Below are 24,534 nucleotides of genomic sequence, written 5' to 3' on the forward strand. Positions count from 1 at the left end.
CATACTGTCTTTCTCTGACAATAATATTTTGCTTCTTCTGTATCTTCCAAGAAAGTCCCAAGTCTACAGACCAATTCTGAATGTTTGACAAGCACAATTTGAGAAATCCTCCTGGGGAAGCAGTGATTAGAGAAGGCAACCAGCAGCTAGGAGGCCCACGCTGTATTTATTCCCTCTTTCATTACTGATTTTTCAGGATGACCTTGTCAAGTCATTTAATGCCTTTCTGCCTGTGTTTCCCTATCTGTTCAGATAAACACCTTCATTTTGAAAACACTGTAAAATTGTTTATTATGGGAATAGCTCCTCAGATGTTAATCTGGTTCTTGGGCTGTATCATCAGATGAAAAAACACAACAGCCAAAGGATACAAATGTCAATCCAATATTCTCCAACAGATTAAACTATCGCAGTTTAAGCAATAGGCTAACCCTGTACCTGAAGGTTTTATTTCAGATGAGACAGTAGTTACACGTTCCATTTTAACCTTACTCATATCAGCCAAGCCAGCACCACAAGTGCAAACCACAAAGGTAACAAAAGGCAAAAGAACTGGTATAAACTTCTTTGTTCTGCTTAATTTAAGTGTGACGATTTAGTCAAACTTCATCTTGGTCAGTATGAGTTGCTGGCAGTAGACAACGCTCAGAACTGGGATTAAAGCTACTGGTATAGTACCCTCAAGCATGCAGATGATTTAACAGCAGCTAGTGGTCACTGGCATCCCTAAAGCCATTCAGGTCAGGAGACTCGATGCACATCTTCCCAAGCGGTAACTGGCTCTCCCATGTCCGCTCAATGACCCTGACTGGCTAACGCACATTTTTATTGCTAATGGGCCAAGATATGTACTAAAAATAGAACATTGCTGTCTTATGAGTCATTTCATCACCACTCTTTTTCTAGAGAAAGTGTAGTATTACATAATTCTAGAAGCAACCAAATAGTAGAGGAAGCAAAATGGGGATCACAATTTCAAATTATTAATCCAGCTGTACAAACCTGGACTTGCTAACATGCAACACACACTGGGGGTGGGGGAATAAAAAAAAAAACAACAAAAAAACCAAAAACCAAAACACCTGCTTTTTGATGTTTAATATAAATCCCACTTCAGGTAAATCCCACTTCAGGTACCACAAAAGTCCTATTAAAGTTCTGTTAAGTAAGCACATCACCTTGGACCCAGAAACAAAAAAGCAAATTAAAGAGTTTAGGACCGCTTTTCTACAGGGACTCAAGACATATTTAATCAGAGGAAGGATGCACGTTGACATCATGACCAGCTTCCACAGGCTTTTCACTGATTTCAGCAACAGGCCGCAAGCAGCTATACCTCCACCTCGCTGCACTGCCCTGATGGCGCTCCCTCACCTGCACAAAATGGCGGTCGTGTGTGCCCCAGGGCCCACGGTCCTCACCCCCTTGGCACCACCGGGCTGTCCCACCACACAGCTACACCCAAAGGCTGTTGGGAGACGAGGGAGACGACAGTCACACTCCTCTCAGTGAGGTGGCAGTCACGCTCCCCTCAGAGAAGCGGGGGAGGCAACAGTCACACTCCCCTCAGCAAGGCAGCATCCACACTCCCTCAGAGAAGCAGCAGACCTCGAAATGGAGGAGGCACGCAGCAGCGCTGAAACCAGCACAAACCAGCGCACTGCCTCATTGGCTCTCATTTCCCTGCCGCCCGCTGATTGGTGAAAATTCCCCGCAGGCGCTCTCTCTCCCCTCCTATTGGCTCCTGTTTCCCGCTCAGCTGCTCGCGAGCCGCCGGCGCGATGCCTCCCCCTGAGGTGCCGCTCAGTCCCCTCAGAGCCGGCATGGCGGAGAAGGGCGGTGGCGGCAGCTGCCAGCCGGGGCAGGCCTCAGCGCCGGGCGGTGGTGGCGACACCTCCCTCCTCAGCAGCGCCACAACGTGGCTCTTGAAGCGCTACGGCCGCTTCCTACCCCCGACAGACCGTGACTATGAAGGGCAAAACACCTCCTCTTGGAAGGTGACGGGCAACGGGGGATGGGTGGGGGGGGTGTGTGTACTGCTTGGTTTTGCTGTGTCTGGCTCTAGGGGGGGTCTCGGAGGCCGCTGTGTGGCAAGCAGTAATAAGGGAGGCCTTTGCAGGTATCGCTTTGCAAGTCCAGAGCTAATGCAGGAATCAGGGGAGATTTTATTTCATGAACTATTAATGTAAACACATCAATGATATGATAGTGGCCCTCTTCTTTTTTTTGTTCCTTCCCTCAGCAGTGATCTGTGGTATTAAAAACTATAGATCAAGTTGGAAGAGTCCAGATGGTTATTTAAAGTACTAAAATCTGTATATGGGGTTATAGTTATTAAAAAAAATTAAGTGTGCTGCCTGTCTGTGGGAGAAGAGGGCAAGTTGCATTAACAAGAGGTAAATTATACACCTGAATTCTAACACCAACCTTTGAAATCTTTTATTTTGCGCAAGAAATGGGAAATGTAGATCCTGTGCTTCCAAGGCTAGATTTTTGTTTTGTCTACCTTTTTAAAGGTTTTTGAATCAAATGAAGAATCAGGCTCTCTTATTCTCACCATTGTTGTATCTGGCCATTTCTTTATTTCCCAAGGGCGAACAGTACTGGTAAGTTTCTTATGTACAAAGAACAACTCTCCTTTCATGTTGGCATCAGTATTAACTTTGTTTCCCTTCTGAGCTTCATGTTTTCTCCCACTGAAAGGAAACTGCCAATTTTGTTTTGCTCATGGTAATTCTCATGTGCTGCTTTCTCTGTATGTTTAGCAGAATACTACTAAATGCATTATTTCATACTGAGGAAGTGTTTCTTCTGTAGTTTTCAAAATCTAGATTAAGATGTAATACTAAGCGCTGCTGATGCTGAAAGAGACACAGGTTTTGTGATACCTCTGCCTAAGAAAACAGGGAAAACACACCATTAAGAAACAGATAAAAATATAATTTCTTATCAGATTTAGTATATGATCCAGCTAGTTTCTTGTCAATGAACTGTTAGTATTTTGGTTTTGATAATTTGGTTTAGGAAAGGGTATGGGATTCTTTTATGTTGGGTAATATGATCTAACATACAACTTATATTCATGGAGACAAAGTAACAGCTTCAAAGTTGTGTCAACTGGTTTTTCTCTAGCCTGTACTTAACCTAAGTATGACCAGCTACTAAACCATAAGGATTTCCCAAGGAGACCAAAGAGGTTAAAAGAAGCACTCTCTCTTGGAGCTGGTTTGATACTCATGACAGAGAAGGCCTGTGCTGGAAAGTGGAATCAAGTGTGTTCCAAGCATATAGCCAATACCCGGTGGTGATAAATAGGAATTGGCTGATAAATATATTAAAAAACTATTACAAAGCACTGGAAGATGCTGCAGTATTAAGATAACAAAGACTATTTTTTTTTTTTTTATAATACAGAATGTATAAGAGAGTATGTTGTAGCTTTAAATATATATAAACTTATAAATTAGTTTTTACTGTACCTCTTAAAAGGTCTTAAACTTACATAAATATATTGTAAGTACAGGGGGACAACCAAGGATACCCTTGAATTTTTTTTGTCTGTAAGTGTGTTAAGAATGTTGAATAGATAATGGATGAGCTAACAGAGAGCTGTCAGTCTGAATACCCCTCATACAAGATGTGGTATGTGACTCACATATTTAGTGAGGACAAGTTGAATATTCTTGGTGAAGGTATAAATGGAATGTAGAAAGTATTTTAGCAGTTGTGTTGTGTAAGAAAAAGGTATGGAGTATTCAAAATCCAAATAGTTAAAAGAAACACAGCTGAAATGAGACTTGCTGCCATCTCTTACCGAATTCTGTTTGGATTGAATTGGTGCAGAATGCACCTCTCCTGGCATTGGTCCTGTTTTCAGTATCCTGATCAGATGGCTGTAACTATTTAGTAACTAATAGACTTATGTTACTGTGTAGAATGTGCTTGAAATAACCATCTAAAGGCTAACTGAAAGTTTTAACAACTAATTAATGAGCAAAAAGGCGCAGACAAAAGCCGTAGCCCTTCAAAGACTGCATCTGGCAAAGACTGCATCTGGCAAGTAACAATGGGCAGATAAAAGTGTGCTGTTGTAAGGGATGAGTGCAGGAAGTATAAGAAAAGCTTTATGAAGACTTAGCTGAGAAAAGCACTTTCTTGCAACTCTTAGATTTAGTGGCTAGTGAAGCTTTCAGGCAGCTGCCTTGCTTGAAATGCCAGATGAGGAACTGCTGAGATCTGTCAGGTCTAAGAGACACTAAGATACTGCAGTAAGATCACAGCCTAAAAACAGCGCAGAATAGAGGTGGAACAGACATGCTTGGTAAATGTGACCAAAATAGAACACTGAAGGTTTAAAAGAAAAGAGTTGGTGTTTGTTGTTGTTGTTGTTTTTTTAAACAAACAAAAAAAAAAACCCCAAACCCCATGTATTTATTTTGGCAATGCTTCTATGCCAACGTTAAGGCCAAAACCAACATTGTTTTATTAAGTGTTAGAGAAAAGTTATACAAAACAGGTGTCATAGGCATTTTAAAACCTGACTGTTAAATCCTTTGGGTGCAGTTCTTTGAGTGCGTGCAATTGGGATCATGCTGCAGGTGTGTTCTGTAAATACAGAATTAAACTAGTGTGTATGCCTTCTTACATTTCTCAGAGATTGGAGCAGTTGCAGTCCTCCCAACCATTCCTGTTAAACATACCTGACTAGCTGAAAAATATAGCAAATACTCAGTCTGCTGTTTCTGAACCTGGGCAGCGTCTTCAGAACTGTATTAGGTTTTCTGTTTACAAGGGATTTGGTCCAGCACATCTGGCTTAGTTTTACTGCTTAGGTTTGTTCCTTAGGCACATGCCCTCCCAGAAATGCATCCCTTTTCCCAACACTATCCAAGACTGATATGCAGTGATCAAATTCTTCCTGGGACAATCCCAGTCTCCAGGTATCTTTTTCAGTCTTTGAAGAACAGTCTGTGGAATCTCTTTAGTAAAGCAGCCAGTATCATCAGCAGAAAGGTAACACACAAGAATTGTGCTGAAAAAGACAGCACAGGCAATGATGCTGTTGGTCAGTAGCCAGTAACAGCTTACAATGCAGTAGACTCAAAACTAGCCAGAACTGCACAGGCCACTGGTAACATATTGCAAACTCCTTCCTGAGATGCCACATAACAAAAAGTTGTGGTACTGTGCAGTCTGTGTTATTGCTGTAGAAATAATCAGACTGTAGAAATGGTTAATCTCACTTGTTCTATCTCCCTCTAGCCTCCAGCTCTCAGGAGTTGTCAGAAACCTGTCACAATATTGAAACAGGCTTTGCACGACTAAGTACATATAGCTCTTTTGAATCTGTCACAGACCAAATCCTCTCACTGGGGGTCCGTTATAATGGACATTTTGTCACAGAGGATAATGTGCGAGTTTCTGTTCCAGAAGGAATGTATCAAGTTTGATAGAATGCCACAATTGTTGGAATGATTCAGTTTGTGGTTTTACTGTGTACGCTTACTTGTACTTGCTGGCCTAGGCTACTGAATATTTTCTTTTTATTGCCAAGGTGTTCTCCAGCACATAAATGCTGCCTTACTTACTGTCATTGAAGTTCCCTCTGATGTACTTACTGTTTCTTGCTATGTAGTTAACTGCATCCTTTAAGTTGTTGATGTCTAGTCTTTTAGAAGATCCATCTTCTAATCCCTACTTTTCAGTCCTTTTGATGTACTACAGACTCCTGGTTTTGAGGGAACTGGATAATAATTACCATAGCTTTGTACCTTGTACCTCTGCATAGGAACACAGTGAGGTACAAGATCTGTGTCACAGGGACACCGTTTCCTTCTCAATTCGAATAGCTATATTGTATTGCTGTAAAATTTCCATGGATTAATTAAGGGATTTTTTTTCCCCTCTAACAGTAATCCAAGAATGAATTGAACTGCTAACCAAATTCAAGAATTCATTCAGTGGTAAATGTTCCTAACTCTTATCTTTTTTTTTTTTTTTTTTTTTTACTGCAGCAGTAATGATAGAGCAGGAACCCCCACCCCAAGAATTTTAAGATGAACATTCTAAGTAAGAGTTTTAAAAAAGAAAATTGTCATCCAACATCTGTAACGAAGAAAACTTATTAATTGGATGCTTTTTAAATGATTAAAAATGTAGTATAATAATGTATTCTTATCTCTTCTGGTTTAAAATTGGCAAGCAGTGTAGTAAAATCAGTGCATTAATAGATGAACTATCTTGGTTTGTACTTTGTTTTCTTTAGGAAGATAAAGTCAGAGTGCATCTGTTCTTCAGTGGTGTGTACATTTTACAAAAGCCAAAATGAACCATTTTAGCTGCCAGCAAGCTCTGCGTTATGCTGATAATACTGTGGGTGGATGCATTTTAAAAAGTCCAGCAAAAAAAAAATCAGTGTTGCATACTGAAAAGCGTGAACTTCCAGACTTCAGCTGTTCTGTATTTCACATAGAACTTTTCTTTGTTCATTCTGCAGTGAGTAGTGATGTTAACTGAACTAATGCTTGCCTGAACTCAGTGCTGATCGGCTTCATAGTTGGTTTTCCACTAAAGTAGTATCGGTTGGCCAATATGCTAATGATAGCTCCCAATGTTTGCTCTCTTAGCAAGCATGGGTCCAACAAATACCTTTTTTTGGATGAAGGCATATTTTGTTGCATTGCCTAGTGGTTCTTGCATCAAACTTATTCATGTCAAGTGAAGATTTATGAAATACCAAAATAAATGTATTTTCTGTAAGGCACTCTCCTGTCAGTGTGAAAACAAAAGGAGGTAGATGAAATGTAGACACCAAAGAAGAGGATTCACTAAGTAAAAACTCAGCCAAAAGCTATGTACAATGTTCACTACACCATTTGCACAAAACTGAGGTAAAAGAGTTGTATAGAAATGGAATTCTTTATTTCATTGGTGGTTGGATTAACATGATCCATTCTAGGAAGAACATTCAAGTGTTCCTGACTTGGTATCAAAAGATTTTCTCTGTAATGGATATATTTATGTATTCTCTTAGTCCTTTTAATTTTCTTAAAGCAAGAGTCTTAAGAAACCTTTTCCTTAAAGAATGGTAGCTGTTTAGAGCCAAGTGAGACTATTGACTCTTTTATGATCCATTTCTAAGAACGACTTTTATAAAATAGCAATAAAATAGTCACACATTCCAACAACTGATTTTTTTTTCCTTAGACGTGCAGAAGACTACAGAGTTATTTTAATGAGCAATAAAATAGGAGAAAGCATGATGAAGTCCCTTCTGGAAGTCTTTTTACTAATGGAAGTTGAAATACTACTTTCTTGCCAAAAAGAATGCTACACTTTAAACCGGGCACATTATTAAAATACCTTGTGCTGTGTGCACTGCTCTGTGTACACACCTCTGGTGAGCTGCCATAGGTTTGAAACAATTGATTACAGTATCTGAGAATGCTCCAGAACTGCTTATTAAAGTACTTCCCTGCTACTGTAACAAATAATTGTGGACATGTTCAGTGTTTCCATCAGTTGCTCAAGGACACCAAAGTATTTATTTTAATGGCTAAATTTTGGGGGTATGCATTCAAGATCACTTTAAACATTCTTTAATGATGCTGCCAGGGACATACTTGAAGCTATCTTAACAAGGAAATGACTGCTTTCCTTTAAAAATACAATCTACTTCTCATGATCAGCCAAATGGAATGAAGAGGAGAGTAAATGGAACTTCAGAAAATGGAACATAAAAATTCCCGATGTGTAATGCAAATCAAAGGGTGTTTTGATTTGTTTTTTTTTTAAACAACGTTCTTCAGTTGGAATTAAATTACATAACATATTTTTAGGACCCGTTCTTGCTGCAGTGTTGCCTAACAGACTGCATATTTTATGGTAGAAAAATCTCATACTGTAGATAATGGAATTTTACAGGAATATCTCAACAGCATCTCTGTAAATTTCTGGCCATACTTTCAAGATACACCATGTTCTGTTTAACACAACTCCTATTTCCTTTCCCTCCTTCAAATCAACACATCATGAAAACTATATTTTAGTGGTTTATTTGATACAATTAATTCTGGTGCTAGAATTCTTAATATACTATAAATTAAACAAATTGAAATTGTGAAGAGGACTTATTTAATAGGATAAAATTAATCTAGAGTAATTGATTTGTGACCTGATCTTTTAAAGTGTAGACTCAATGTCCTTAGTGCCTTCCTGGTCCTGTCATGACTTCTCATAAGCTAACAGTGCTTAGGATACAGTAGATTCTAACTCATTAATTAGGCAAGCATTCAGCAGACATTCTGATGTTCCTGATGCTCTCTTTGCAGTGCTAAAACTTATGCACCAGATTTTTGAGATGATATTCACAACAGTGCCTTGGGAAGATGAAGGTCCCCGTGCAATAAATAAGGACATTTGATGGAAACCTCGGGAAGTGAGCAGGTTGCTAATGCTGCTTAGTGGTAGTTGCAAAGCCAGAGGAAGGTGGTTCTTATTATTAAAGGTCCTATGACTGCTATTTGAAAGAGCAGAAGGAATCTTAGTTTTACTGACTTATTCAGTACCACAACCATAGTTCAAAAATTTCAGTTTTAGTTTATTTTAACATGTGCTGTTGACACGATTGTTTTGGATAAGCTGAATATCTTTCTGCATTAGCTAGCCTGTTTCTTTGATACAATGATACATTCCTGTTGTATAATGATTACATATTGCCGATTGGCAGCAGCAGAGTTTTAAGGGGTTCTGACCTTTACTTTCCTCTTGCCCCAATTCTTCTAAACCTAACTATTAGAACAGCTTTTAAAGAGTAGCGATGTGTATTAATGAAATGTATTTACCCTAGAGTTTAATGTATGGTATTGGTCTAGGGAAGTATATATTTTGTATTGGGAATTGGAAAAGAAATTGCTTAACTTGACTTACTGATGGGATGCCCTGAAGAGCTTTAGCCAACTAAATCCATGAGCACCCAGCTCACCTCTCTAAGTCCCTGATCAAGTATACTGTTCTAAAGATTAGATTAGCAAAAAAAAAATATTCAGGTTCTCATAATGAAATACCAAGGTTTGCCCTGAGTTAGGGGCTTATCTTCCCTATTCACTCCTTCAAGGGGCTATAGTTTTTACCTATCTGGATGGAGTCTTTCTAGAAAACTGACATCTGGCAGCATGTACTCTTGCACCCTACACTTTGCACTTTGGAAAAAGACATTCACTGGTTGCTGACTCCCCTGGGCAGGTTGTCTCGGGGCAGGGTGTGTGTGTGTGTGCTGCGTGTGTCCTGTATTTGCTATGTCATTTAGCTTTCCTGCTTCTGTAGAGACAGAGCACTCTGTTTAACAAGTTCAATCCTGATGTGTTCTTTTCCACAATCAAACAAGCTTAATAGCAAGATTTAAGATCCAGCTTCTAAGAGATTGGGGGCAAAAAAAATTGCATGTAGAAAGATAATGCAAAGCTTAATATCCTTTTATTCCTTATTACAGTTAGCTTGCTGTCTGTCTCCCTTGGTTCATTTTGATTGGGTTTTTTTTTTGCCTTTCACCTCTTGCCACTTCCTATTCTATATTCTGCGGATCTATTTGAGATGGCTAATGCTTACACTAAGAGCTAAGGTACATATAGCCTGGAAAGCCCATGATTTCTGCTGTGGTGTCATCCCAACAATGTTGTATGTGACCCATTCGGATACTGACAGGTAGCTTGGAAATTTTTGCAGGGACAACTTTCCACTTCCCCCACTCTACAAGTTGTCATGTTTGGGGATTATTTTTTTGGTCATGTTGATACTCCTCTCCCTTCAGTTTTCAAGACGGCTCATACTGCAGGAATAAACACTATTCTATTTGGCCTTATTTAGATCTCAGAAAAAGATACCAGTAAGGCAGATTTCTACTTCTAGGTGTGTTTAAAAAAATAATAATGAAGATCTGATTGGAATTGTCTTCAAAGTTCAATTTTCACAGCTTCTAACTTCAAGAATTACATTTTTATTTTATAGTCATTAATGAAAAGAACTTCCAGGTTTTGTATAGAATAAGCAGCTTTCTAATTTAAAAAGTGTAAAACGGCAACTCGCATTCTCTTTTGGGAAGGCAATGAGTTAAAAATTGGTATTTTTTCAGATATATGCATTTGATTTATAATCGATGTGTGAAGTTTCAAGCATGCGCAGTTTCTTTTATTGTAATAACCTATTAATAACTAAATCCCTATCAAAGAGGTCACTATCAAAACACTTCCTTGTAAACATGTTTTCCAGTTTTGCTTAAGTTTTCTGAAAGTGCCTGTTTTGCCTGTCCTTTAGTGTTCCGTATAATACTTGGAACATAATTTACGAGCTTTTTCAGACTTACCTGCTCTCACATTCTTACTTTTACTGTCTCTTGAGATAATAGTTAATAGCCGTTTCTGAACTACAGTATTTCTATTCTGTTGCAGACTTTTATCTGATATATTAACCACATTGTGGAGATACCTGGAAATAATATTACCATTCCTTTGTTGCCAAATTAGTCACTTCTAAGAAAAAGTAAGGTGTTTTTCAGTATATATGTTGAATAATAGTAGTACCTATAATAAAAAGGTCAAAAGCATTAGTATTTGTAACAATATTCACTATCGAGGTTTGAAGCGTGGGTTTTTTTCTGAAAAGATTTCTCACTGTACCTTACATCCTAGTGTGGTGAGTAGACCCGTGGTGTGGAGTTTGAGATGGGATGACACAGTATCTGGGCAGCGCCCCTCTCTGGCTGAGGAAAACGGCGGGTTATTTAAGCCATCCCCACTGGTTTTGTGCAGTCTTGGACGAGCTTGCAGGTGGGGCGCTCGGAGCAGCAGAGCATTTTATCCTTCACCAGAAAAGTGCTTTCCCCAAATCTGTTACTTCATCCTGCAAAAGCCCCGTGAGGGGTACTGAGCTAGTTTTGCTCCCCAGTTGTGTCTTGGTAGCTTACCATGGGAAATGAAAGGATTAAGGAACCCACACAGGTGCCTCCCTGGAAACGGAGCATGGTCTTTGGAATTAAAGATTGCTGTTTTCTGGGGAATTGTACCACGAGGCTGCCCAGCCTGAATCAGAATGGTGCAAGTGGGATGATGTCTGAGGCCTTTAGCTTTTCTCTTCTGCCATCTTGCTTCAGGTTTCACACAGGACCACTCTGGCAGCTATGCACTGGGATATTAATAAATACAATAAAATTCCTTTGATCTCATGCTGAACTCATCGTTTCTTGCAAGTGCACATTCCCAGTCTGTGGGATACCCAGCTGACTCCTTAATCCATTCCATTATACAATGCGTACATTCATTTGGAACTGTGAACTCTGAGAATAAACTGTTTTTCTTGCATTTTTTGACCCTATTATAAGTGACAGCCAAAACTGGAGAATGTGTCTTTGTGTGTGGCATTCTGGGTCTCTGTTTGTCTTTTTAAAATATGGGTTGTAATTTAAGGGCAAAGTATATAATGTTTGTGGCAAAAAGAAAAGTTTTTCTGGTTTTCTTCCTATTGTTTATGCATAGTTCAGTTTAATTTGAAAACCATCTGTCTCATGAATGAGTGGATCCAAACTAATTGATGCAAGCCAGCAGAGCTGAACTTTTACACAGATGACATTTCTTAAATACATATTAATTTTTAGTTATGATACGGTTGCCTAAAAGCCTTGCAATCTAATGTAAACTGGGTAGTCTGTTCCTGTGTTCCTACGTTGCTTAGCACCACAGGGTTTCTAGATGATACAATAATAAAAATATTCATAAATAACATGCAATACCTTCCAACATAGTTCACAGGCCTCATCATCCAGCAGCTTTGTGAATGCTGAAATATAAAATCAGAACAAAAGTATTTCCCAATTAATGACGCACTAGATGGCTGTAAGGCTAGGCCAGCATTGTTGGCTTCTCTGCCTCATTTGAGGTGAGGTCACATCTTGCCTGCTTCTAAAATACTTGGGAAATATGTCGCTTTGTTTTCTGCTTCAGCTTAATTCCTCTCAGGGTTCTTAATCTGAGAGTCTTAGTTTTTTGCCAAAGATGTATGAAACTGTTTTCCTTTAATACAGTGTTGTTATGATTCTGGAGAATGACATAGGGAGTATATGCATGATTGAATGTTAATGATGTAACTTCGAAAAGCACGGCCATTTATCTTTTCAAATTGTAAACATTGGAGGTCTTGAGTTCCCACCCAGTTCTAGGTTGCCTTTTTGTCTATATTCCTGATTAATCTTATACTGCCATCTGGCTTTGCTCATGCTCAGTACTGCTCAGCACTGCCCACTGAATATAAAGCAGCTAAGGATGCTGCCTGCTGAAGGGGAACAGTGACCACAGCTGCTTTGTGCTCTGTATTGCTGTCAGCATGGTGGCAGCAGCAGTCTAGAGGGACTACTGCTTTTTTTTTTCTGTCAGCACATATGTCCAGGACAGATTTAAAGTTAATTCATTATCTCTAGAAAGGCACAAATAATAGACTACAGTTTCAATATATTGCCATGCAGTTTCCAGTATCTTCCCTGTGCCTCCTGGGTGCTGGCAGAGATCCTCTCGACTTCAAGCAATTGAACAAGGGGCATATTGATGGAAGTCTTCCTTTTTGTTACTCAGAATTCACTTACCTGACTTAATATGCAAGTTTATAATTATTTCACTGTTGACAAAAAGAGAACTGTCATTGTTAGGAAGAATCTTATTTTGTCTTAATTCAGGCAGCCTCAAATACAAGTCTGTGCTGACTGAGGTAACATGGAAAAGCCACAAGGAACAGAGCAGACCTTAACATGGTGCAAAATCAGTCTTATTTGCTGCGTAGAATTGTGGAAAATCTATGGTTACATTGTTTACATCAGTAATTGTCAGTATACTCCGGAACCACTAGAGTTCAGTTTGAGTGTTTCTGCAGACCTGAGTTTGTCTAAAACATTCCCTCTCCTTTTTCAGGTAGCTTCCTTGTGCCAAACCAAGTCTGTTGTATTGCTCAAGTACTGCACAGAGTTCTTCTATTTCGTTTAGCTATTCTTAGTTACTTGTTTCTGCTTGGGCAGTATACAGTCAGCCAAAGGTACAAGAGGAAAGGAAATACTTTCTGCTTTGTTCTTCAGTTAATTAAACTTGAAGTAAATTACATTTCAGTTAATCAGATTTTGGGGTTGGAGTGGAGTAATTAGGAGTACGTAAATAAAAATTTCAAATACTGTTTTTTCCCCAGCTTGTTTTATTGCAGAAACAGGACATGTAGAAGGACGACAGCCTGGGAAACATCAAGAAAATAGTTGGTAGGAAAGTTAAACATTGGCTGCCTGTTATGATTTCTTTGAAAACAGTTATTATTTTAAGGAGACAACATTTGTTCAACCTACCTCTTACAGTGAAAGGAAAACCACTATAAAAATAGACAATATGGGGACAGCTCTTTTTTAACAAACACAGTTGGTGTGTTTCAAAAAGAAGAACTACTTTAAATGAACAGAGTAAGCAGAAGTAGCTACAAGATAAAAGTGGCCTAGTGAAAAAAGAATGGGGTATTAGAATTGCTCCACTAACAGTGTTTTGGGGCTTGGCAGAGGAATCAGAGGATGACCAAGTGTCAGTGGAGAAACTCCCTATGACAGGAAGCAGTAAGCATAAGCAGCTGTGGTATTCCAACATGAAAATAATTTCCTAGGCTGGCTGGTTGTCCAGGATTCTGCCTGGTTGCTTATCTAGAGTGAGCAGTTCTGAACTGGCCCATACATTTTGAGAAAGTATGGATATTCCCCCCAATATAAGTAAGTTAAAAGATGCTCAACATTTACAGCTTTACATGACAGAAATAAGTCCTTGTGCTGAGATGAAACTCACCTGAAGTTGGCTTGAATTTATTTCACAAAAGATAAATATAATGCACTTGGTCTATTGCATTCCAAACAGTTAAAAACACTTATTTTCAGAATATTTGTATGAACATCAAGAATATAACCTTTCTGCAAGGGACACTTCAAATTTTTTTTCTGCTTTATATATTACAGTTCTACATACCCCATCTTTCTCTCTGTTCTGACCTGAGAGCCTATCCCCTGTCCCATTCAGACTCATTGTGCAACCAGTTGTTTCCCTTCTTGGACACGCTGCTGGCTGTACCTCACTACTCTCACTTCAAGTCTGTTTTCCTTGCTTGCTTCCTTAGTAGATCCCTTCTAGCAACTACGGCAGCAGGAGCACAGCACAAGCTGATAAGCATCGTAGATGGATGTCACTCCATGCCTCCTCTAAAGTATTTCTTGTACACAAACAAATCGGCATTTTGTACTTTGTACAGCCATGTAATAAGACCTCTTTGCAATCCACATGCACAATTGATGCCGATTTTTTGATGTTGCAGATGCTGCTATTCCCATGCTTTTGGCATGGAAATTCTTGACTTTTGATGTAACTTTCTGCTCTGCACAACTGTGAGCTTAACTTGCTGATGCTTTTCCATTTTCAGCATTAAACAATATTTTGAACTCTGCACGGCCATGAATGTCCTCAGCCAAATTTCAAAGTAATATTTTCTACAGTGCAATTGAAAATTATATGTGAAGTGCTACTGATTATTCTGGAAGTGTTCTACCAGTGCTGCACTTTTTTCTTAGCCTACTAATCTCATCTCATTCCTCAGGCATTCTGCTCAGTATCTCCCCGCAACTTTAATGTCCATATACCAAGCTTACATTGGGCATGTCCATTGAAAGAGGCTAGCGCGGCACACCCTGAAGGCAGGGGTGCTAAAATGCCAGATGTACAGAGCAGTAAGGGTATTTCACATTTCCTTCACTATGTCAGGCATAAATTCTGACTGTATAACAAACTGACCTTCTTCAGAGACTTCCTGCTATCTGGCATCAGAAAGATTTTGTTATGTGGCAGGTGGGTGCCCTCAGCGTGCTGGACACAGCCTCCTGCTCCACTGCTTCAGCAGTCCAGCCGCATCATGTACTATGGCTGGAGAACACCGACTTACCAGATAAGGCGCTCTTTGCTGTTGTAAGGTCTATCATTTGCCGTTTGTCCCTCTTAAGATCCAAATTCCTGTAAAAGTAGAGGACAGCTTGGTACTTCCCATCAGTCACAAAGTGAGGTCTTAGCAAGTCCTACCTTGAGGCATTTTGAGTGTGTTCAGTGCCTGCAGACATGCTGCAAGCGACTGGCCTGTCTTACCTGCTGCCAGCACCTGTTTTTACAGCGCAGAGGGAAACTAGTTTCTCCTCTTGACCTCAAGTCTTTTGGGAATGATACTTGCATGCGGCCTTACTGTGCTAGAGTCTCCCACAGGACGTGTCTAATCAGCTACGTGTCTGTGATCCAGTTTGCCTTTGATTCAATTCTTCAATCAGTTCCAGACATTCCTCTTGTAAAAGTTCAGTTTGAAATCTACATGCAACTGTTACACAGGACTACAAAGCCAGTGCCAGCATGTCAGAGTAGCAGCGTCTTACTGAGGTGCTTTCTTGTACCAAAATAGAATGGCAGATGGTTCCCCAGCCTGGACCCGCCCAAGATGGGTAGTAGCTCTGACAAAAACTGCTGGCAGTCCAAGATGGACATAGCTTATGGCTCTTGACCCTTTGCACACCTATGAAAAGCAGCCTGTGTGAAAAGCCACGGTCATTGAAAGCATTAGGAGTTCAGCTAAAACAGGTAGGTGATTTGCACCCTGCCCTTCACTCTGTTTGGGTTATTTTTCCCCCTAGACTTTGCTAGCTCATGACTATGTGGCAGTCTGTGGAAAGTACCTTGGGAGACACGGTCCATTGCCTTGAAATTTTTATATGACTTTTTCAGCTTTCAGTGTATTTTTAGAGAATGCCAAGCAGTCCCTCTTTTTTGAAGAGACTGACAGTTAATGCAGCTGGAGTGTAAGAACATCTTTATAAAGTTATCAAAGCTGCTGCTTGTTTACCTAAGCTGCATCTGGAGGAAATGCCTCTCCGGACCTTAGATAAACCAGCTGCTTTCTTCAGGTTTCTTCCCATTCTTCAGGTTTGCCTGCCCTCTGCTGCCCTCTCGGGCAACTTCACGGGATGCGGAAGAATTTAAAGCTCTCTGTTGCAGCCGTTTTATTAAGCATTTCATGGAGACTTTAATAACATGCACAAATATAAATGTAAAACAAATGGAGAAGTTAGAATGTACCTTGACATAGTGGTGTTACTGGAACTACAGATTCAGATATAATCCCTTAGTGTTGTAAAAATTACATGCTGGCAATCGTTTTGACAGATGCAAAGGTTGATGTATGCAGATGACTAACCTTCATTAGAGATTAAATTACATCACATAACTTCTGTGTACCTCTGAATGTTGCATGTTTGCTATGTAAGTAGTTTGTGTTCTGCTTTGTTTCAGGAAGGCTTTTCATTAATTGATTCCTGCAAGTGGCTAAAGATAGTAAGAAGAGCAGACTGCCTGCTGCTTTGTGCACAGTCAAAGGTAACCTGAGTTGCTTTTGATATTTCTAATAGCTAACACAGTTCTGTGTAAGATTTCTTAACATTGAATAGATTTAACCAGAAGTTCTGAGATCCTGTAAACTGCCAATATAAATGAAAATATTTTTTTCTCTAAATATTAAACAAGAACGAATTGAATCATCCTAATGTCTCTTATAACTGCTAATATTCAGGTCTTTTAGATGGCTTTCTGAGAATCAGCTACTAAAACAGCTAGACCAGTAGCTATTTTAGAGTATGTCTGCTGTGGCTAACAATTAAAAAGATAAGCGATTCTCTTACATGTACAGAAGCATGCTACCTCCGTAAGTCATACTTCACTTTGGCAAACAGAGTATCTAAAACAATTATTTAGCTATTTTGTGGCCCCTGACATGTGGCAGAGTAGCGCAGGCTGGTGATTCAGGCATTTGGTATTCCAGGCAAGGAAAGAGGCCTAGGCTTCTGCTCTTCCCCTCAGATCTCATGAAAAGTGGTTGGTTAGCCTTTAAATAATGAAATGGCACTTGCTTGTTACCAGCTTACCTACAAATCTCGGTTTTCTTGGTTCTTAGATGAACTCAGAGAAGCTTCTTACTTCTCTGCAGTGAGCACTCACAAGGATTTCCAGAAACAAAGCCTGTTTCAAAAGCAGAGGAACTCTCCCTTTTCCCTGGATAGTTTCTGGGCTTTGTTGTTTCAGCAGAAACACCTGCCTCTAGTTTAACTCTCTCTACTTAACAAGAGAATTCATTTAAGTCAGAAACAGGAATTCTAGAGAAAGAAGATGAGCCCCTTGTTCAGTAACTGCTAGAGGCCAGTTTTAACTGTTTGCCCCATTCACAGAACTATTAAGGCATACAAACACCTCAAGTATTCTGAGATGTTCTGGTATTCTCCCCTGACAGGAACTGTGTCACAGACCGAGTTATAGTAATTGCAGATAATAGCAATATCCAGAATAGCTGAAAACTGTAAAAATTCCTGTTTAGTTACACTTTGATCCTTTTTCTGATTTCTTTTATGGAAGATGCATAAATATTCTTTATAGGATGCTACAAACCAAACAATATAGTTTGTAGAGGGGAGAATGTCTCGCTAATTGCAAGATAAAAGCAGATGTGAGGCATAATAAACATTGTTTAAATATAAGGACTCCTCTTGTTTCAGAATAAGCCTAGTCTAATGGTGGCACTAGGAAGTGCATAATTATCTTAAACTTTTAAATTCATGGGTTATGCTTGCCTGAAACCAAAATGCCTTTGCTGTCTGATTTTTGTCAGATTCATATAAAATGTGGAGTACCACTGAAGACTATCAAGTTGTTGCAGTAATTAGTTCTGATGAATTAGGAGATCATCAGTTTCCTTTACAGTTAATAGAACCAGTTCCCCAGCACCGCGTTAAGGGATTCTGCGGCATCTCACAAGAAACAAAATCAACATCACAATCACTTTGCGGCTTGAACAAAGCTCTGAGGGACAGTTCAGAAAAGGAGGAATATTAACATAGTCTTAAATGAATTCAGTGCATCTAAATGTTTACTTACAATAAATTCTCATGACTTAAACTGGATCTAGTGGCATTGCAGTGGTCATATCCTATGGTTTCTCTACTTTAAATCCTAAATTGTAGCTGAAGTGATTCCTTAAATACTGTCAGTGTATATAGCTTTCTTGATAACCTTCAAAAATATTTTTAGAAATTCAGGAAGCCAGCCACACTGTGTAAGGGGTTACATCTCAACCCTGCTAGACCTAAGTAAGGAAAAAGGCAAGCAGAAGCCATTTAAGCAGAGGAAAACAAGCAAGGCCTTCAAAAAACAGTTCCTGTATCTGAACACACATGGCAACCAAGGAGCATGGGCAACAAAATATTACACTATCATTTATCTTGTACTCCTGGTTTTTTTAAGTCATGAATATTACATTTATAGTGAAACTAATCATTACTTAAGAAACACGATTTTAATAGGGCACTATGGACTCTTAGCTAGCAGAATGAGTCTCTAAACTGTATTTGGAGAAACTTAGCATTAATATACTTGAAGGAACAAGACATGTAGAGAAGACACCTGTTGCAGATCACTATTGAAACTCAGCTGTACTAGTGGAAATTTTATTCAGCGAAGCACAAGCGTCTAATTCTGAAGCCGTACCGCTCAGATACACACTTGTGTCTTATGCTCAGCTGAAAGCAACAGCTGTGTGGCTGTGACTGCCCTTTATGCAGCTCCATCTCTAGTAATCACTTATCTCACATTAGTCTTTGATGTGCCTCTATGTATAAAAACCTTTCTACATGAAACAATCTGTAGTAGCAAGACAAATGTTCTTAAAATTCTGCTAGTACATCATTTCCCACGCTGTTTTCATTGAACTCGTCCCCTGCCCCAGTGTGGGAGGAGGTGCAGATCTGACCATCCGAGTGACCTCAAGGTTCTTTAATACTTCAACTCTTGTATGGTGCAGGTGTTACTGCCCAATAGTCATCTATGCTAAAACTTGAGATCATCTTAGCTGAATTTGAGCGTGCTCTTTCCATAAAGGAAAAAAAATGTTTAATTTACAAAGTCTATTGTTTATAAACAGCAACCTTAAGTATTTCACGGTCCTTGTGAAAAAGCAGAGGGCAATACAAATTGCTCAGACTGAAAAGTGATTTGGGGATTTTAGGGGTAACTAAACCAAGTGGTCCCTGCAAGTCTCCAAAGGAATTCAAATTAAGATGGAAGTTACCTTTCTGTCATAACGAGAACTCACCTGTCTGGCGTATCCAGATCAGTTCTCGGTTACATGATGCTGACCCAGTTAAGTTGACATCTTGGTTAATTAAAAACTGGGCACTGGTAAAATGAGTGCTACAGTCTGGACTGCTTTGACATATTTCCCTTTAAAAGGCACTGACAAGCTTTTTTATCCTTACAATGCCCTAAAAATCAATTTATGCAACACAAGCATCTTAAAATAACATGCATGTAAACATACAGGCTATCACAAAGAGCTGACTCATCTTAGAGAGCAAAATCTTTAAAGTGAAATATGTCCGTGTACCCATGTAATCAGCAGCCTTGCAGTATGTCTAGTCATTTAAAAAAATGGTTTTGACATTGAAATCTAAGAAAGATGAAGACCTAAATAAGCTAGGTCAGTCCAAGGAAAACTTGCTTCTTTTCTAGTACTTCAACTGTTTTAAGTTTGGAATTTCAAGATCAAACTGAAAGTCCCATTAATTCACTTCCTAAACAAGAGGATTCAGCATACACCTGCCTTACATTGGCTCGATGTGCTTAGGATGAGCTTATCAGGCACAGCAGGCTCTTCAGTCACATCTTCATGTGTTTTTGCTGTGCAGTTTGCTGAACCTCATGTACTCGGAAGACATAAAATACAGTACCAGCCCCACAATCTACACCGAGGGGTCCAAACTATCCGGGGTATTTTTAGTATTATTTCACTATAGTAAGTAATGCATTTGAGTTTCTGATGCTCCTAATCAACTGTGTAAGCTAGTTTGAGGAACAGCAGCATTCATTTGGAATGCCAAGTGAATTTATGTTCAGCTCTGCACAGCAGACCAGGTAGGCAGGTAAGGCTGGGTTTGATGTACGCAGTAACATAAATCCTACATGGAACATCCCATTCCCAGAACTTTTCGTTTAGATTCCAAAGTTAACTTCTGCCTGCTTTAGTGTAATTTAATTTTTTGTCACACACAACTGTTCAGAGTTGACATATGCTTATAGGGTGCTACTTGCAGCAACAAGAACTTGATTTCCCTGCTATGAGTGTAAAAACTCTGTTGTCAGGGTGAGGTTTGTTCACTTGGCTAGACCTTGAATTAGCTGACAAGTGGCCCTGCACACTTACCATTTTCTTTTGGTGGTTTTTTTTTTGTTTGGTTGGTTTTTTTTCTTTTTTTCTTTTTACTGATTTTTGAACTGTAATCATAGTCTTCTGGATTACCTGCTGGGAAAAATAAAGATACAGCAGGGAAAACTTGTTTGTTTGTTTTTAAATCGGTGCAGTGACCCAAAAACGTATCACCTTCTTCCTAACTGTAACGAATAGGAATTTAATAAATCAAAACAGCTTGAGGGGATTCACAGTTTATTTCATGTCTTTTTGGGTTTTGAGCAGAATGAATGCCGCATGTTACGTGTTCAGTTTGGTGGAGATTCAAAAGAACAGATGCTGGAACACTGCTGCAATTGCGTTCAGAAACTCACAGAGTACGTACCTGTTGAAGTAACTGATGAACAAAGCCAGAAGCTCTACCACAGTCTCAGTCAGCAGGCTAATGGTGAAAGTCAAGTGAAGGACACCGAACAAAAAGCATCAGTACTATACATAGTAAGTAAGCTTGAACATATAGACAGAAAAATAGAAAAATAACCAGCTATTAGCATCAGACCTTAACAGCTAATAGTCAAGACTTATTGTTTGTTCTTCAAGCAGATTACTTATACTTTGGGCTTTGCTCACTTCTTGAGAAGCTAAAGCCAAGAATGAAAGGTGAGTTTGCCATGGCAGAATGCTACTGAACAGCAACAGTCGTACTGTTGGTACCAATAATGTTGTTGCTCTACAAGCTGGGCTGAAAACTTCACTCAGGAAATAGAAGTGACAGCTTAGACAGTCTTTTCAGTGATGTGGCCCATGGGAAGGAAAAAAGCATGTTCCTGGCGAGCGTTCAGACACGGTATTTTTTGAAGTTACTTCCAGTCAGTAGTTTAATAGTTATCTTAGTTTAGACATGACAGTTTTAACTACAGGCCAATTATTTAATGTCTTTCATTTTTAAAGATTTGAGCAGATGTGCGTTCAGGTTCCATAAAAAGATGCCTTTTCACTGCATAAGGTAGCTGAGCACATTCTCTTCCTGGTATCTCTAAAAATGGAACTACTTCCCTTCTTGCACATACCCACACTCTGCCTGGTAACCAGCACTTATTTGCATTTGATATTTTTTAGCCAGATGAGCCTCTACCAGATTCCTGTACAAGCCTCGGAAAAAGAAGACCTGTAACACAGCTAGCGCAGGTAAAAGAAAAAATACTAATTACTATTTAGGCCCTGTAACTGAATCTTTGGGGCACAGAGCGAGCTATCTCATATTCTGTAAACATCTGGTAAATGTCTTCACTGAACATCAGGATGCCATCATCTATACCAGCAAAACCACAGGATCTTGTGTAACAATCTACAGCTAGGAAATAAGCTGCAAAACCAGGTATTTGGTGGTGTAGTTACTCCGTTTGCATAAGAACAAACCACACAGAGAGCACACAAATACCCAGAGGCCACATCCAAATAAATGGCCCTGTCACTCTTGACTCTGCAGAACTGATTTCTGCAGTCAGAGCTGAAGTCTGAAACCACCGATCTTCCCTGCCCCACAGCACAAGATCCCTGATTCAGCTGGTGGCTTCGCTGGGAAGCCCAGCGTAAAGCCGTGTTTAAAAATAACTTGTTTACTGTGAATTTGGGACAGCAGAAACAGATAACTGAGGAGAAAACGCCGCTCGTTCCAACCTCTGCTCTTCTGCAGTTGCATCTATGGGTCTGTCTCACCCTTTTCCCATATCCACAGGGTATGTCCCACCAGTGGTATCAGGGACAATTCCTACGCTCCCTACTAGGAATCTGTTATCCTCTAAACTCAAGGACAGCTGCTCAACACCCCTGTTCTCAGAAGAGCTCCCCGTACTCGCCAGCCAGTGCCGAGAGTCGTAGCACACGTTATGCTGTGTGACTCCCAACAGTTCTGTTGTTATTGTCCTTGTACAACGCAGTGAGCCTGCTCCAACAAGCAGGAGTGATCGGACAAGGCAGTTTACCTTTAGCAACTGCTATTTTTCGTGACCAGTTACTGTTTTAAGGGGCAATATTAGGAAACATAAATTAACACCACTGTAAACCCCTTCTAACCCCTGCTCTTCTGTAGTCCCTGTACAAGACGGGAGCACGATACCTGCTCCCAACCAAGCTTTCTACCAGCAAGGCCTGGTCTTTATTTGCTGTACACACTCCTCCTCGCTTAATCACCAACAAATTCCCCAGCACAAAGACTCCTTGACATCAGTAGTTTCCTACATCCTCCTCTACTTCTGTATCAGCTTAACACCGCTGCACTCTGGGCTGGGGTCTCCTGTGCCCCGGCCCACAGGCTTGCTGCAGTTTGCTCAGGGCTGAGCTGCTTCTCCCCACTTAGCTTTGGAAATGCCCTTTCAGCTGGTGCCTTGGAACACTGGAGCTAGATTTCTCTGTTTCCACCACCCCAGGAAGCTAGCAGAAGCATCGGTTTTAAGCACTCTCTTGCAAACTTTTTAAAAAATATACTCAACAATCTTTAAAGGTTTTTTTTTTTTTCTCCACCAGGAAGACGGCAATAGTGCAATAGGAACCAACAATAAGATTTGTTGTTTATTTTTTCCCCTCCTCACAAGCCAAACACAGCTACAGGTTCCAGCGTGCTGGTCCAGCTGCCCTGCCCTGTCCCAGGCTCCAGCAGCAGAAGTCAGGCCTGGAGCCAACAGCACTTGGCCTCTCCCCACTGGCGTTGGCGGGACTCGGCTCAGCCTCCCACGGGCCGCACCGCTACACGCACCGCGCGCGTTAACCTCTCACATCCAAGGTGAGTGCAACGCCTGGTTTTTTGCTTCCACAGTCTGTGCTGGAACAGCAGCCGGAGCTCCCCGCTGCCCATTGGCATTCCGCGTGGCGTGCGCAAGAGCTGGGGCCCTTCATTCGCTTATGTCTTTTGGATCAGAATTTTCCAGCTTTTGTGGAAGACGTGGAGAAGGAATTGAAAAAACTCACAGAAGGCTGAGAAACACCAGCTTATTGCCCCAGGAACAGACACTCCGGGATGCCAAGCACTAAGGATAAACAGTCTGTGTGTGTGATCACCGAGGTGTCATTAAATAGTTGAAAGAGTCTCATATGTTTTTTTTGTTAGTGTTTTATTTTTAAAAACAGGTGAATCCACTTTTTATACATCATTGCACTTCAACAAATACACAGAACACAAGTTCATGCATCTACAGTTACGCACATCATGAGAACCCTGTTAGGTCTATTTCTACAATCTTTAAATCATGAGAAATTACAGTGTCAAACTAAAGAGTATAACTAGTTGCATAGAATATCACCATGCTGTAACATTTCATCATTTAAACAAAAAAAAATTATAAAAGTTTGCCTGAATTGAATGTACAAGAATATGTTGAACACATCAGTGCAAAAGGATTTGAGAATTTACATGAGTTAACAAAAAAAAAAAATCACTTAAAAAGCAATCATATATATATATATTTATAAACTGAAGGTTTGTTTTTGTTTTCAACTGCATTCCACCACGTTGAACCATTCCAGCTTTTAAAGTCTGATTATAGGACACCCAAGTCTCTCTATATAGGTTAAGCCCTTAAGATAATTTCAATTTATATTACTTCTTTAAGTACCAGAACAGTATAATTCTCTCATCTTTCAGACATACAGTAAGGAATGAATATCAGCAGCTTAAAAATGAAACACAATTACTGTATTTTGGTTCTCCCCCTCCCCCAAAATATAAATATATACTGTATATATTTTTAAGTTTTGCTGTACTTTACAAAAAGTATCACTAGATGGCAGCGGTGCGTTTTAGAGCTTTGCCAAATTTAACAGCTACAGGAAGTAAAAAATGGCGCATGCTGAACTGACTTACTACTACTACTACTGTTTAAATAGATTAAAAGGGGAAAAAAAAGCAACATTCACAGCACATCAAGCCCAAAATAGTTTACACCTTCTACACTGAAGCATTATTTAAAATTGATCTGGCTAGGTCATCCTTACAGGAGAGGCTAAATAAGGCATGCTTTAGACAGTCATATTGTTGCTCACTTTAAAAGGAAAAAAAAAAAAAAAAAAAGAAAAAAAAAAGACAGAACTGGAGTTCTAGAACCAAGAGTTCCAACCCTTAAATTTAGCAGGTCATATTGCCATCAGTCTCTCAGAAACTTAAAGCTCTAAAAAAGAAATGAGAAAAGGTGCTAGTCAATGCCTGGCAGCATTTTCAACATCCCG

General features: G+C 39.8%; 2 protein-coding genes across 4 annotated transcripts in view; one reads left to right on the top strand and one right to left on the bottom strand.

Moving 5' to 3' along the window:
- Positions 1-1,823: 1,823 nt before the first annotated feature.
- On the top strand, positions 1,824-23,731 carry REC114 (REC114 meiotic recombination protein). The gene is made up of 6 exons (XM_040600004.1): positions 1,824-1,997; positions 2,517-2,606; positions 16,377-16,460; positions 20,599-20,772; positions 21,433-21,501; positions 23,129-23,731. The coding sequence occupies exons 1-6, from the start codon at positions 1,824-1,826 to the stop codon at positions 23,288-23,290; spliced, it is 753 nt and encodes a 250-aa protein (XP_040455938.1). The 3' UTR covers positions 23,291-23,731.
- NPTN (neuroplastin) overlaps positions 23,520-24,534 on the bottom strand; it is a 59,631-nt gene continuing 58,616 nt past the window's right edge. For all 3 annotated transcript variants that reach the window (XM_040599995.1, XM_040599994.1, XM_040599996.1), the window contains one exon: positions 23,520-24,476. The gene's annotated coding sequence lies outside the window, so the exon portion shown is untranslated. The remainder of the gene's footprint in view (positions 24,477-24,534) is intronic.

The sequence above is a fragment of the Falco naumanni genome, chromosome 7 (assembly GCF_017639655.2).
Source record: "Falco naumanni isolate bFalNau1 chromosome 7, bFalNau1.pat, whole genome shotgun sequence".
Taxonomy (NCBI): Eukaryota; Metazoa; Chordata; class Aves; order Falconiformes; family Falconidae; genus Falco; species Falco naumanni.